At 41.6% G+C, this 16,674-nt stretch overlaps 1 protein-coding gene across 1 annotated transcript in view; it reads right to left on the bottom strand.

Annotated features, from left to right (window-relative positions):
• LOC126092854 (uncharacterized) overlaps window positions 1–14,235 on the bottom strand; it is a 199,792-nt gene extending 185,557 nt beyond the window's left edge. Inside the window, exon 1 of the mRNA XM_049908583.1 lies at window positions 14,141–14,235. Within this exon, the coding sequence (XP_049764540.1) occupies window positions 14,141–14,235 (95 nt within the window). The remainder of the gene's footprint in view (window positions 1–14,140) is intronic.
• Window positions 14,236–16,674: the final 2,439 nt, after the last annotated feature.

Below are 16,674 nucleotides of genomic sequence, written 5' to 3'. Positions count from 1 at the left end.
GAGACGAAAATTTAATAGTCATGGGTGACTGGAATTCAACAGTAGGAAAAGGAAGAGAAGGAAACGTAATAGGTCAATATGGATTAGGGCTAAGAAATGAAAGAGCAAGCCGCCTGGTAGAATTTTGCACAGAGCATAACTCAATAATAGCTAACACTTGGTTCAAGAATCATGAAAGACGGTTGTATACTTGGAAGAACCCTGGAGATACTAAAAGGTTTCAGATGGATTATAGCCGGCCGCGGTGGTCTAGCGGTTCTGGCGCTGCAGTCCGGAACCGCGGGACTGCTACGGTCGCAGGTTCGAATCCTGCCTCGGGCATGGGTGTGTGTGATGTCCTTAGGTTAGTTAGGTTTAAGTAGTTCTAAGTTCTAGGGGACTTATGACCTAAGATGTTGAGTCCCATAGTGCTCAGAGCCATTTGAACCATTTAGATAGATTATATAATGGTAAGACAGAGATTTAGTAACCAGGTTTTAAATTGTAAGACATTTCCAGGGGCAGATGTGGACTCTGATCACAATCTATTGGTTATGAGCTGTAGATTAAAACTGAAGGAACTGCAAAAAGGTGGGAATTTAAGGAGATGAGACCTGGATAAACTGACTAAACCAGAGGTTGTACAGAGTTTCAGGGAGAGCATTAGGGAACGATTGACAGGAATGGGGGAAAGAAATACGGTAGAAGAAGAATGGATAGCTCTGAGGATGAAGTAGTGAAGGCAGCAGAGGATCAAGTAGGTAAAAAGACGTGGGCTAGTAGAAATCTTTGAGTAACAGAAGAGATACTCAATTTAATTGATGAAAGGAGAAAATACAAAAATACAGTAAATGAAGCAGGCAAAAAGGAATACTAATGTCTCAAACATGAGATCGAGAGGAAGTGCAACATGGCTAAGCAGGGATGGCTAGAGGACAAATGTAAGGAGGTAAAGTCTTATCTCACGAGGGGTAAGATAGATACTGCCTACAGGAAAATTAGAGAGACCTTTGAGAAAAGAGAACCACTTGCATGAATATCAAGAGCTCAGATGGAAACCCAGTTCTAAGCAAAGAGGGGAAAGCAGAAAGGTGGAAGGAGTATATACAGGGTCCATACAAGGGCGATGTACTTGAGGACAATATAATGGAAATGGAAGAGGATGTTGATGAAGATGACATGGGAGATATGATACTGCGTGAAGAGTTTGACAGAGCACTGAAAGACCTGAGTCGAAACAAGTCCCTGGGAATAGACAACATTCCATCAGAATTACTGACGGCCTTGGGAGAGTCAGTCCTGACAAAACTCTACCATCTGGTGAGCAAGATGTATGAGACAGGCGAAATTCCCTCAGACTTCAAGAAGAATATAATAATTCCAATCCCAAAGAAAGCAGATATGAAAATTACCGATCTATCAGTTTAATAAGTCACAGCTGCAAAATACTAACTAGAATTCTTTACAGACGAATGGAAAAACTGGTAGAAGCTGACCTCGGGGAAGATCAGTTTGGATTCCGCAGAAATGTTGGAACACGTGAGGCAATACTGACCCTACGACTTATCTTAGAAGAAAGATTAAGGAAAGGCAAACCTACGTTTCTAGCATTTTAGACTTAGAGAAAGCTTTTGACAATGTTGACTGGAATACTCTCTTTCAAATTCTGAAGGTGGCGGGGGTTAAATACAGGGAGATAAAAGCTATTTACAATTTGTACAGAAACCAATTGGCAGTTATAAGAGTCGAGGGACATGAAAGGGAAGCAGTGGTTGGGGATGGAGTGAGATAGGGTTGTAGCCTCTCCCCGATGCTATTCAATCTATATATTGAGAACGCAGTAAAGGAACTAAAGGAAAAGTTCAGACTAGGCATTAAAATCCATGGAGAAGAAATAAAAACTTTTAGGTTCGCCGATGACATTATAATTCTGTCAGAGACAGCAAAGGACGGCCGGAATGGACAGTGTCTTGAAAGGAGGGTATAAGATGAACATCAACAAAAGCAAACCGAGGATAATGGAATGCAGTCGAATTAAGTCGGGTGATGCTGAGGGTATTAGATTAGGAAATGAGACACTTAAAGTAGTAAAGGAGTTTTGCTATTTGGGGAGCAAAATAACTGATGATGTCGAAGTAGAGAGGATATAAAATGTAGGCTGGCAATGGCAAGAAAAGCGATTCTAAAGAAGAGAAATTTGTTAACATCGAGTATTGATTTAAGTGTCGGGAAGTCGTTTCTGAAAGTATTTGTATGGAGTGTAGCCATGTATGGAAGCGAAACGTGGACGATAAATAGTTTAGACAAGAAGAGAATATAAGCTTTCGAAATGTGGTGCTACAGAGGAATGCTGAAGATTAGATGGGTAGATCTTATAACTACTGAGGAGGTATTGAATCGAATTGGGGAGAAGAGGAGTTTGTAGCACAACTTGACTAGCAGAGGGGATCGGTTGGTAGGACATGTTCTGAGGCATCAAGGGATCACAAATTTCGTACTGAAGGTAGGCGTAGAGGGTAAAAATCGTATAGGTAGACTAATAGATGAATACACTAAGCAGATTCAGAATGATGTAGGCTGCAGTATGTACTGGGAGATGAAGAGGCTTGCACAGATTAGAGTAGCATGGAAAGCTGCATCAGTCTCAGGACTGAAGACCACAACAACAACAACAACAACAACAACAGCCTAAAAGATGTGCGACTATGAACCCCACACCATATTCTACTTTCTTTTGAGCACTGAATACCTTTTACCTAAGTGTTGAGCTGCGCCAGAATATTATTCCGTATGACATCAGAGAGTGGAAGTATGCAAAGTATGTTAGCTTACTATTTTCTACATCCTCAAAATTGGCATTTATTCTGATTGCAAAAGTTTCTGAACCTATTGGCTTTAGGAGATCCAAAATATGAATTTTCCAATTAAGATTCTCATCTATATGTACACCCAAAAACTTAGTATGCTCTCTACCCTGGCTACTGAATTCTTCTGGTGTGTTATGTTTATTGAAGGAATTATACTTTTTGCAGCAGAAAATTGGGTGTACTGTGTTTTTTCAAAGTTCAGTGCAAGCCCATTCGCTGAAAATCAATTAATAACTTTTCCAAAGACCTTATTTGTATCATTTTCTATCGGACTTTCTTTTACTGGATTAATAATTACGCTTGTATCATCAGCAAACAGCGTCAGTTCAGCATCTTGTTTCACATAAAAAGGGAGGTCATTCACATACATCAAGAAAAGGAGGGGACCCATGATCGAACCTTGTGGGACACCTAATGGAATTTCACCCCAGTTAGATGAAGTGGCAAACTCCTTTGAATCACTTGAAGCTTCCTTTTCTGTAGATATGACTTAAACCACTCATATGTTGTTCCATTTACACCATACAATTGTAATTTCTCTAACATAATGTCATGTTTCAGACAATAAAATACTTTGGATAAGTCACAGAATATTCCTACTGGTGACATTTTACTATTTAAAGACAGGCAAGGAAGCAACATCGCTTCTGGCGGTAACTCTCTCTTTCTTCGGAGGTTTCACGGGAGCTGTTTTCCAAACCTGACTGGACGAGTATTCGTGGAAGAAAGGTTAACGCCGAGATTGTCTCTATTAGTCTGGGAGATGTTTATTCTCCCTGTCCCTAACATTCCACCCCTTTGTACACGCACACCTGTTCCAGCGGTGTTTTCATTTCACCATTTAGTTCTGAAAATGTAATCTCTATTTCAACTTTTAATGAATATTGCTTGATACAGTCAATAGTGTCGTAATGGCGTCTTTTCTGCACTAGCCTTAATACTGGAAACAGGGTAAAGCCTTATGGAATGATGGGGTAGGTGTGGTCGACAGTCATCTATGTCTGACACAAAATACGGGGGTTGACACAGATGATTATGTAAGCGTGTTATCTTAGTGAGTTGTCGCAACTACGGTCTGTTCTTGCGAATTTTCTAGCGCAAGGATCGTTTGTATAGTAATTGTAATTGATACTGTACCCTTTAGGCAAGATTTGACATGCGCAGCTACACTGTCACTGCACAAATTTTTCCTTGTCAAGTGTCATCTTCAGAGCATCGAATGATTACCGCTTTTAACTGATAGCCACTTTTAAATCGGAGAAGACATCAGCACTGTTTTCGACCTAGTGCATCACCTGCCAAATATATTTAATATCCATATGTTTCTGTAAAGGTGTTTCTCAAATTAACGCAAAATTTCACCTTACATTGTCGTTCTCGTAAATCACACATTGCCAGAATCATCACGGAAACTGTGCTATATTACTTTCAAGTAATGATAGATAGTACAATAAATGAGACAACCATCGGTCCGTCTGCTCATATCACTTTCTTTCCTTCTTAATCATTGCAGTTTCGGCACAAGTACATGATCTGTGTTCTGCATGTATGTTTATTACACTTTCCATTCAACATGTTTATTGCTTTAAGGACAGAACATACAGCGTGCACGTTTAGTAGAGATTCTTGTTGTTACTGATTTAGCCACACCTGCCACTCCTTCAGGGACTTGGATGCTCCTGACAATTCTCGAGGAACCTTCTGTTCCTGGAAAATGCTTCCATGATGCAATGTGCTCTTCAGCCAGTGGCTTTCCAAGTTACTCCAAAAATATTCTCTTTCTAGTCAATTTTCTTACGATCTAGTTCCGGTCCATTTAAGTCCGCAAGATATATGCATTATATGCAATATCAAGAATATTGTAGAAAACTCTCATGGGCCGTTTATTGGTTTTTCATTTGCATGTTTATGTACCTGTTAGCTGATCGAGTGTATCGAATGTGTCTACAGCCCCTTTGGTTGAACTATAATCTAAAATCATTTTTGGCTTCTTATCAGGCCTATCTCTCACTCCCCCTCCATGGTGGAGAGAGTGCTCATTAGTACAACATTCTTATTTCTCTTACGAATATAATTGCCTACCGTAGTGTCATTTGTGAAGTAAAATGAAGAGCTATGAACCTCCTTGTTAGTCATATTATGTGGAAGCTCCGGCTTATTTTTACGTATGGTTCCTAACACTGTCAGTTTCATTTTCAGGAGCACCTGTCCCAAATTGTATGACGTAAAAAAATTGTCACAAGTTACATTCTGACCTCCAAAATCAAAGGTGAAAGCATCAACTACTCTCATTCCCTGATTTTTTGTGGTGCCGTTCCCCTCTTCTTTGCCGTTTATATTTGCGTTTTCTGTTCATATGAAGATTTGCTGTCACACAGCGTATTTATCTTGCTCCCATATTTTGCCGGTTTGCTTGGGATGTACTGCTTGAATGATCAGCGGCCTCTAAATGCTACCAGCTGCTCGTTGATGCTCACATTTTCCACTCGATTATACAATTTAGGAATGACTTCTAACCACTTTACCCAAGGAGAGTTTATCAGTACGTCCTCTTTCCTTTCTTGTGGATTTCTTATCAAATCGCAAGACGCATTAAATTTTACAGAATGTTTCTACCCACATGGTTGCTCGACATATGTTCGGCCCAGCGTAATATCCATGGCACTATGTTCTAGCCACGAGATGTTAAGATGAACTAAGTGTGCAAACTTAAACAAATATTAAAGATACTACGTATAAAAAGACTACATCGTGTAAAAACTACGATAATTATTTCATTATTTATGTAATAATTTAATTTCTGTGTGAATTAAAACTATTATCAGAGAACTACATTCGTAGACAACGACAATTATAATCTTTTTTGTTATCTGTGATAATTGTGGTTCAGTTGTTTTCCTGTGCTAACCGATAAACTGTTCGGACGTGAGACGTGTGAGGTCTGTAAAGAGAAAACCTGTAGTTATATATTGTTAATTATTATTTGAAAAATAAAGTCGCTGATGTCTAGACGAGGATTTGTATTTATTTCAATTGTAATCCGATCTAATTAATGTTTTTAAGTGTCAATTTTCAGCTCCGCCATTAGGAGCGCAGCCATTAGCGCTAGTAACTTATAGCGCAGTTTACTAGTAGCTGGTATAAAAAATATGACGGTATTTATCATTGAAAATGATTTTAAATGCTAAAGAATAGAGAACAAGAGACTTATCTAACTATATTAACTCGATATAAAATAAATCGAGAATAACGATAGACAAATTGACTATCGTCTGTCTGCCGACATCTTAGCAAAAATATCTCCGCAACAGTTTTGAATCGAGAATTTTAACAACTATAAATGTTCTTAGATATAAATGAATGGAAGTAAATGTGCACCGGTGGTCCCGAATCTACACTACTGGCCATTAAAACCATTAAAATTTCTACACCACGAAGATGACGTCCTACAGACGCGAAATTTGACCGATAGGAAGAAGATGCTGTGATATGCAAATGATTAGCTTTTCAGAGCATTCACACAAGGTTGGTGCCGGTGGCGGCACCTACAACGTGCTGACATGAGGAAAGTTTTCAACCGATTTCTCATACACAAACAGCAGTTGACGGGCGTTGCCTGGTGAAAGGTTGTTGTGATGCCTCGTGTAAGGAGGAGAAATGCGTACCATCACGATTCCGACTTTGATAAAGGTCGGATTGTACCCTATCGCGATTGCGGTTTATCGTATCGCGACATTGCTGCTCGCGTTGGTCGAGCTCCAATGACTGTTAGCAGAATATGGAATCGGTGGGTTCAGGAGGGTAATACGGAACGCCGTGCTGGATCCCAACGGCCTAGTATCACTAGCAATCGAGATGACAGGCATCTTATCCGCATGGCTGTAACGGATCATGCACCCACGTCTCGATCCCTGAGTCAACAGATGGTGACGTTAGCAAGACAACAACCATCTGCACGAACAGTTCGACGACGTTTGCAGCAGCATGGACTATCAACTCGGAGACCATGGCTGCGGTTACCATTGACGCTGCATCACATCCAGGAGCGCCTGCGATGGTGTACTCAACGACGAACCTGGGTGCACGAATGGCAAGACGTCATTTTTCGGATGAATCCAGGTTCTGTTTACAGCATCTTGATCGTCGCATCCGTGTTTCGCGACATCGCTCGAACGCACATTGGAAGAGTGTATTCGTCATCACCATACTGGAGTACCACCCGGCTTGATGGTACGGGGTGCCATTGGTTACTCGTCTCTGTCACCTCTTGTTCGCATTGACGGCACTTTGAACAGTGGACGTTACATTTCAGATGTGTTACGACCCGTGGCTCCACCCTTCATTCGATCCCTGCGAAACCTTACATTTCAGCAGGATAATGCACGACCGCATGTTGCAAGTCCTGTACGGGCCTTTCTGGATACATAAAATGTTCGACTGCTGCCCTGTTCAGCACATTCTCCAGATCTCTCACCAATTGAAAACGTCTGGTGAATGGTGGCCGAGCAACTGGCTCGTCACAATACGCCAGTCACTACTCTTGATGAACTGTGGTATCGTATTGAAGTTCCATGGGCAGTTGTACCAGTACACGCCATCCAAGCTCTGTTTGACTCAATGCCCAGGCATATCAAGGCCGTTATTACGGCCAGAGGTGGTTGTTTTGGGTAATGATTTCTCAGGATCTATGCACCCAAATTGCGTGAAAATGTAATCAGATATCAGTTCTAGTATTAAATATTTGTCAAATGAATACCCGTTTATCATCTGCATTTCTTCTTGGTGTAGCAAATTTAATGGCCAGTAGTGTACTTTAAAAGACAGAATTCAACTCAGATTGAATCCTTAAATAGAGTGCTCACAGCACGTTACGTAATATCAATTTCTTATTTGCTGATGTATGAAGCCTAATTATTTCGGGTGATTTACATGAAATATTTTAATATGAGACATACGTCAGTGTTGCGCGCGAGTAGTATTTTGTGACTAAATGTTCCCTTTGCTAGAGAAAATTGCTTCCATCTTAAGTAACAGTTGTGTAAAATCTGATAAATGATATGAAATTTAGTGCCACTCTCACGGCTTTACAGACATTTCTACACAACGTCAAGCGGAGACTTCTTTAGCAGAATGACAAATATTAGCCGAGATAATCATTTTTGAGATCAAACGAATTGTTACGCTGACAATAGATAACTGGTTTTATATTTTTTTATCTACCTGAAATATCACTTATAAGTAATTAAAGTCAGGAAATACTATAAACGGGTTCCGCCACGCCATTATCCTTATCCCACAAAGTTTTTGTATGTTCCCCATGTGAGCGATATACATCCGCAAGGAATAGGAGTCTAAGTATGCGTGAAAAAGAGAATCATCAACGTTTGTACATTGTTTACCGTGAACTCGTTACCCCTCAGTGTTCGACATCCCTGTATTTTATTCAGAAGTGCTGTAGAAAATGAGACTTTAAATGAACTTTATACATCACTTATTCTCCTGCTTGCATACCTGGTAACTCTCGGAGTACTCCTGATGATCGATGCACGTAGGTGGCTTTGTTGTGTTGGTGGTTCCAATTGCATTTTCAGACGAAGTCACCAAATTTCATAAGGTTATTTTGATATTTAAATAAAAGAAACGAAATTTATAACCATTTCAGGTCATATAGACCCAAACAGAAGAGCAGGTCTAAGTGCGGATGTTTCCGTTGGTGACAAAAGACGGTATACTGAACAATATTACATCAGTGTTTACGTCTTTTACAGGCTAATAATTATAGCTATTGCAAGTCGTATCTTCTTGTCTTGGTTAGTACCTCCAAGTATGTGCTGAAAGAGCAAGCCATTAATGCTTGTTTTACCGAATACGTGGACTCATAACAGTTAGTCTCTACTGACATATACAGCCTGTTTAGTAGCCCAGTTACGACCACGCGGAAAACATCAGCTCGTAAAGTTTGTGACATGTTTGTAGGAAGGCTGTTCCGACGCAGAGAAAGAACAACGAACACACTGCTGCGTCTTCATATTAAGGTACCACGTATAAAATATCTGCACGTATGCCCGTTACAGCGTGTATATGAACGTGATGTGTGCTGATGGGGTGTATGTATCTGTAGAAGAGAGAATTTGTGACAGAGATGAAAATGTCGCTAAGCTCAGTGGCATGTGCCATTTGTAACGTGCTGTGACGGAGGAAAAAATGCGCCAGTTGTGCCGTGGTCAGCTAATCCCCAATCTATATGGCTTACGACTGGAATTCTGGGCCAAACCTGAGCTCAACTGACGTGCGCTGATTTACACTGCATGTGGTAGGAATCACAGCTGTGACTGCGGACTGCTACCATTTTTGTAACAACTTCTACGTTAATACCTAACATTTATGTCACATATCATCTTTTGTTGCTTTCATTCCCCCGGCAATCAATATAACATTGGATTCAGCCCAATTATAATAATGCAATATACAACAGCGTATAGGTGAATTTACTGTCTGAGTTTGTTACTTTCATAATAGCTGTTTAAACTCAACAACAACACGAAATATGGTATTTCTTCTATCAGGCTGACCTAGTTTAACGTCAATGCCCTCACCTGCACACCAGTTCATCTAACAAGTGGCACCCAAGCAAAGAGACTCTAAAGCACTTTACCCAGTTCAACTTACATGGGTGAACCGAGAAGCCAGCTGGTACGTTAGTAAGTCAAGGTTAATCATTTAAATGCGAACATTTTAGGTTATACTTTGCCGTGAGTGTCATGAATATCGAATGAACTTCATATTTCTGCGACCAGCTACCTTTAATTTTTATTTCCTCCTCGCGTTTTGGTGGGATAAAACTCCAACATCAGGTTGTCTTATCTCAATTAATGAGGCACAGATGTATCGTTTTTAAGAGTTTTTGGTGACCTGGGGCAATGTCTTCCAGTGGACACAGGCTCCTTTTTCTGTTGCACTTACATCCCACACAAAGTGTATGTGAAATTGTATGTGATGCAAAAGCAGATACGAGCACATGGATCCCCGTAGAAGATGCGACACCATAGAGTGGAAGATCAGGAACGTTCCACTACACATGGACGAATAGTGGTGACACTGTAATGTTATTGATAGTTAAGTCTAAAATCCTATTCTTAGTTCATCAAGTGGCTGTGTTTGTTTTTCAATTGCATGGTGAATGTTTGTAGTGGTAGTGACTGTAAGAGTGTACAAACTTAGAAGAAGACAATAATACTTAGACGACTGTAGAATGACTCATTCACATAGTGTAGCTAAACTGCGAATATTGAATGTTCTACCTTCTGTTCAGCATCAACCAGAAAGAAACGAGAAATACCCAATTCGTGTGAAATGTATTCGCAACTGCGAGTAGGGACAACCTACAGATGTATAAGGGAATGACGACACAGAAAATTTGTGCCGCACAGGGACACGAAAGCGTATTTCCCGCTTTATGCGAGCGGAGGCTTTATCCGATTTTGTTATCCGTGCACAACACATGGCCAGGTCAAAACATCCATAAGTCGTCGTTCATACGTCACTACGTGTACTCGTACAATGTACTTCCCGTTCAAGGCAGGACATTTCGATTGTAAGTCGCTGCCCGGTGTCGGTGGATAAATACGATACTGCAGTGCCTGTTGTTAAAAAGAACTATCAATGTCCCTTCGGACATGCATACATGTCCAAAGAAACAATGGATCGTTCTTTTTAGTAACACAGGGCTGCAATACCGTATCATATCATAATACATAAACTGGTTTTTGCTATGCAAAGCACAGCAGACTGGCTTCGACTGCAAGCACACTTCATTCCCCTGCCTCTCTCGTTTAACAAATAAATCCCCTTTAAAACAACCAGCAGCCCCACCTCTTTTTCTCTAAACAACGGAACATTTGAGCTCTGTTTTATGATAGGCTATTTTTACGCGAATCTCAATGTTTAGAACGTCATTTCTTTTGAACTGTCACGTACAATGGTGTACTTTTGCAGGTACATTCAAAGGTACCAAGGCTGTTCGGAAAGTAACGTCCGACAGGACGCGAAATGGAAGCCACAGTTAAAATCCGAGGAAGCTTTGCGCAGAAATGTTGGGCAGTGCCTCTTGTATACCCGTCGATCGCGTCAAGTCGCTCGTTTCAGTTCTGAGTGCTCAGTGATCACGTAATTATGCCTAGGACAATAGTGTCTCCAGCGAAGTATGAGAGCCTGGTGAGAGATTTCGCCTGATGTTATGCAGCCCACACAACATAACTGTCATGTGTTTCCTTTTTCGTGACAATTCTCGGGCGCATTCTCCAGGGCAATGAAGATGCTCCGGTAGCGTTTTCGATGAGAAGTATTTGATTATCCACAACACAGCCCCTAATTTGCTCCTCCCGAGCTTCATTACTGCTCACATGAATAGCTGGCTATTAAAGCAACATTTTGGCACAGGAAACGAGCTGTGAACCAGCATAGAGAAGTGGTAGAAAACGCAGGCTGCTGGCTTGTATGACGAGGGAATTGGAAAATTGTTTCAGCGCAACGACAAATGTCTAAGTCGGAGCGGCGACTATTAAAGAAAGTAGATGGAAAATGTAGCTAACTGTTGCAAATAAAATATTTTTAATTTTCATAGTAGTTTCCATTTCGCGATCGATCGGACCTTACTTTCCGAATAGCCCTCGTATATGTGGGTGCTGTCTGCAAAATGTGTTGGGAATAAAGTTGACAGTGAATATGCAGTTAATTAAAACGCCATTATTTTACAATTTCCATTGCCAACTTTAGCCCATATAAACAGATACTCATCAGCATTTAATTTCTTCTTCCTTCTCGTACTCAATACAAATGGCATACTGGGAACAAGCGTACCATATGGAACTTAAGCTAAGAGTCCTTTTGTCTCAGCTATACTCCAATTAATTGGAGGTCCAAATGTGTTTCGAGGGCTGCGCCTGAACTTCACGTGTGATGTAAAAGCTCTGTTTGGAGGTAGTACATGGCTTACAGTTGCTGTAGTGTGGGGCAATCATTGTGATTATGGTGGCCTTGAAGCATTTCCAGATGCTAACATTTTGGCCTGGAGAACTTGGAGTATAGCTGAAACAACAGGACTCTTAGCTAAAGTTCCATATGGTACGCTTGTTCCCAGTTTTGCTGCATGGCCAGCGATAACGTAGTAAGCAATGAACCTTCTTCGTTTCAGTATTTTGGGCGGAGTTCCAACGACAACAAGACTAGAAATGGTTTGGTATTATGTTTGATATTTTTTGGAACCTTTGGGAGCTCTCATTCTTGTATACTGAATGAATGTAGTCTGGGTATTTCACGCGCAGTGAGTTCTGCTGTGTGAAGACATAATTGCAAAGCTTCTAGCTTTAATGCTTGACTTATTGCGTTGAACCACTAAAGTCAATTATTTGTGTTAGTGAGCATATTATAATAGCATTTTAATTTTTTAAATGTGACCAATACGTACGTGAAATACTGAAAACCAAAATTGCGGTGACGGTACTCAGGACTCCAGAGAGTATCGCACCACAACCGACAAACTGCGCTCGAATCACACGTAGCACGCTGCTCTATGCATTGACAGTACGAAACTTACAGAGCTCCGTCAGGGGCCGCAGCTGCCACCACACTGTACCACACAAGCGGCTTGTAGTGAAATTGCGTGCTTATGGAATATCGTCTCAGTTATGTGACTGGATTTGTGATTTCCTGTCAGAGAGTGATTAATGGAAAGTCGTCGAGTAAAACAGAAGTGATTTCTGGCATTCCCCAAGGTAGTGTTATAGGCCCTTTGCTGTTCCTTATCTATATAAACTATTTTAGAGACAATCTGAGCAGCTGTCTTCCGTTGTTTGCAGATGACGCTGTCGTTTATCGACTAATAAAGTCATCAGAAGACTAAAACAAACTTCAAAACGGTTTAGAAAAGATATCTGGATGGTACGAAAAGTGGCAGTTGACCCTAAATAACGAAAATTGTGGGGTCATCCACATGAGTGCTAAAAGGAACTCGTTAAACTTCGGTTACACGATAAGTCAGTCTAATCTAAAAGCCGTTAATTCAGCTAAATACCTAGGTATTACAATAACGAACAACTTAAATTGGAAGGAACACACAGAAAATGTTATGGGGAAGGCGTTTCATTGGCGGGACACTTAGAAAATGTAACAGACCTACTAAGGAGACTGCTTACACTACGCTTGTCCGTCCTCTTTTAGAATACTGCTGCGCGGTTTGGGATTCTTACCAGATAAGATTGTCGGAGTACATCGAAAAAATTCAAAGAAGGGCAGCGCGTTTTGTATTGTCGCGAAATATGGGAGAGAGTGTCACAGAAATGATACAGGGTTTGGGTTGGAGGTCATTAAAAGAACGGCGTTTTTCGTTGCAACGGAATCTTCTCACGAAATTCCAATTACCAACTTTCTCCTCCGAATGCAAAAATATTTTGTTGACACCGATCTACATAGGGAGGAACGATCACGAAGGTAAAATAAGGGAAATCATAAATCGTACGGGAAGTAGCTGGTGTTCATTCTTTCAGCGTGCTATACGAGATTGAAATAATAGATAATTGTTAAGGTGGTTCGATGAACCCTCTGCCAGGCACTTAAATGTGACTTGCAGAGTCTCCATGTAGATGTAGATGCAGAGGGGCGGGTCATCATGGTGTGTGGATAGCGATTGGTCGATGCTTCGTTAAATGCCGGAGCACTGGGCTACGGCGGACAGTTCTCTTCACTACGCCGAGTCGTGCACAGTCTCCAGTTACCGCCGAGTCCACGAGCTGCAGTGTTCGTTCGTCGTCTCCGAGACTCAGGCTCCGTAGGCATCGTAGGCCAGCTCTGGACTCTACGTAGGCTCAACGCAAGAGGCACAGTGACGGGACTTTAATATTTCAGAGAACTTGTAATAATTTCAAACGTTTAATTGTGCTTGACATTTCACAAGAAGAAGCACTATTTAAGTTGAGTATTTCTTCATATTTAATAAATAACATTTTATTACTGGTTGTTGAGAATCTTTCTGATTGAAGCTAACCTACGCCGTCCCCCTGCAATACCAAAAAACTTTATATTGCCCCTGGAAGTTGTTAAACAGGCAACCCGTATCTGCAATCGTGCACCGTGCACGATTTTAGCATTTAGTAATATTGATGTAAACACTTTTGGACGAATGAACAATTATTATTCCTTGATTTGGCAGTTACAGTAGTTACTTCTTTATGAAGAATATCGTTTAAACGAAACTGGCATCGGAGCTGCGAGTTGTCCGGTGTTAGACGTAGAAATACCGGGGTACGTCCCCCAGAGCTCCCATGATGCCCCGGTGTTCATAGCCGCGCAGAGCGTCGAACGGCTGGTTGTCGCCGGCGGCGGCCTGCTGCATTTCCACTGGGGCGCCGTCAACATACGCCTCCTGAGCAAGCGCCCCATTGGCCGCAACTGCGTCCTCTGCACCGTCTCTGCAGTGTAGTAACGCCTTGCTTATTGTTAGTATTTCTGCAGGAACTAGAACTGTTAGGGTGAGATTAATGTTACCGATAAACTTGCCAGACAAAATACTGCTCAACCCCTTAAATGAAAACATTGGTCCTTTTGAGCGCTGAAGATGGTGTGGATTTAGTATCAGGAGGTCATGTGACCCACCAACATTCTATGTGTGTGTGTGTGTGTGTGTGTGTGTGTGTGTGTGTGTGTGTGTGTGTGTCAGCGGTGCTGGACGACGAGGTTATCAGGACCCATACGACAATAAGTAGAAACTGAAGTGATGAAAACGTAGAAAACGCGATAAAAGAAATAAAGACAAAACTAAGATAAAATCAGAATGAGACTTTCACTCTGCAGAGGAACGTGCGCTGATATGAAATTTCCTGGCAGGTTAAAACTCGGGATCTTTGCCTTTCGCGGGCAAGTGCTCTACCAACTGAGCTACTCAAGTACGACTCACGCCCCGTCCTCACAGCTTCACTTCTGCCAGTACCTCGTCTCCTCCCTTCCAAACTTTAAGATAAAATCGCACTCAGTGTCTCCCAGTCTCACTCATGATCACTCGCACAATCACACTTGCTCACATCATGCAAGCTAAAGTTTACAATGGTCAGAAGCTATAAATCTGTCTATTAAAACACAAGTAAGACAAGAGCAAATGGCTGCGTGGGGTAGCCACACGGTCTGGGGCGTAAAGCCACAGTTCGGGCGGCTCCCCCCCCCTCCCCCCCGCCCCCTGGTCAGAGATTCGAGTCCTACCTCGAGTATGGGTGTGTCTGTTCTCCTTAGCGTAAGTTAGTTTAAGTGAGGTTGAGTAGTGTGTAAGCCTAGGGACCGATGACCTCAGCAGTTTGGTGCCATAGCAACTTACCACAAATGCCCAAATTTCTACAAGAGCAAATCTCACAGGGAAATGTGACTGGCTGATCATTTACAAAAAAATGCGGATGAGCCTATCACCAGATGACACATTAAAAACTTCGGCCTGAAATTTTACTGAACAAGCGGAGATTGCACGAAACCTTACAAGACGTACCACATTTATGTCGTTGTCATTTAAAACTGTTTCTCTACTGTGAGCAGTCTAGAATGTTGTAAAATGTATTCATGTCCTGCCATATTTAGCGGTTTTTTAAGCATAATATACTGACCACATACTAAGCACGAAAAACACCCGTATATTGTAATTCCACCGCTTACTTCACTCTTGGCACTGCACATGATGGCAAGTAACGTGCTCCAGAGATTCGTCCAAGCCAAATCCAAGCCGCTTGGTGACTGAGCGACTGCAACACCCTAGACGAAGATTTACTGACTGCTAATGGACAGTATTCACTCGCGGCTTACGTTGACTCCTAATAAGCTCTCGAATTAGCCGTGTTGATCACAGGTCCCCAAATTTAACAGCGGTCAGGGCGGGACGAAGAGTGCCGCAGATATTAGTCTGCCAACGTGTGCCACTGCTTCCGTGATTCGTCGAACTCTGCGCGCTCTGGCTCGCTAGTGTATGAGTGTCATGAGAAGCATTGTCCGATGCCACAATGAATCGAGAGACCAAGTGAGAGGTAGACGTAAGAACATAGGAGATGTGGACTGAGGGAACAGTTTCTTTCATCAGGTGCGTCTAAATAAACAAGATGTACTTAACACAACTAACTGCCTCTGTGATATATTATTTAAGGATTACAAATTATAGAATTTAAGGATTGTAAGCCATGACAGTAGATTTGGAAAATGGATTAAAGAACATCAAACAGTGTTATATACTAGGCTTTTCAAAAACGCGAGACGATACAATGAGAGGAAATGTAATTAAAATCGGGTCATAGTTTCGTATGACTGCACGGCCCCTCCCGCCGGAGGTTCGAGTCCTCCCTCGGGCATGGATGTGTGTGTGTTGTTCTTAGCATAGGTTAATTTAAGTAGTGTCTAAATCTAGGGACCGATGACCTCAACAGTTTGGTCCCTTAAGAACTCACACACATTTGAACATAGTTTTGTTGCACACGAAATCAGCAAGTTGCAAATCCGTGAGAGGGCTTTGTTGTAAACAAGAAAATTGGAAACTTCGAAGTTGTGTAAAGGTATTCTCAGCCGGCGTGGTAGTTCAGCGTGTTTGGTCAGGGGACTGGCCACCTCCTGTAACTAGCAAAAGAAAACTGAGTGAAATTCTCGTCAGTGGCATCCTCACAGAATGCTGACGTAAATTATACAATTGTTTGACCCTTCAGGTTAAAAGTAAGGTGATAGTAACTAGTTCGAGGTTTTTCTTTTGTAAATTGCGTTTCGATGTAATTTATTTTAATTATCAAAATTATTGTGGAGTTACACTCTTTGT

Source organism: Schistocerca cancellata, chromosome 7 (assembly GCF_023864275.1).
Source record: "Schistocerca cancellata isolate TAMUIC-IGC-003103 chromosome 7, iqSchCanc2.1, whole genome shotgun sequence".
NCBI classification, from domain to species: Eukaryota; Metazoa; Arthropoda; class Insecta; order Orthoptera; family Acrididae; genus Schistocerca; species Schistocerca cancellata.
The sequence above is the reverse complement of the archived record's forward strand: the minus strand, read 5'-3'. Positions and strand labels throughout refer to the sequence as shown.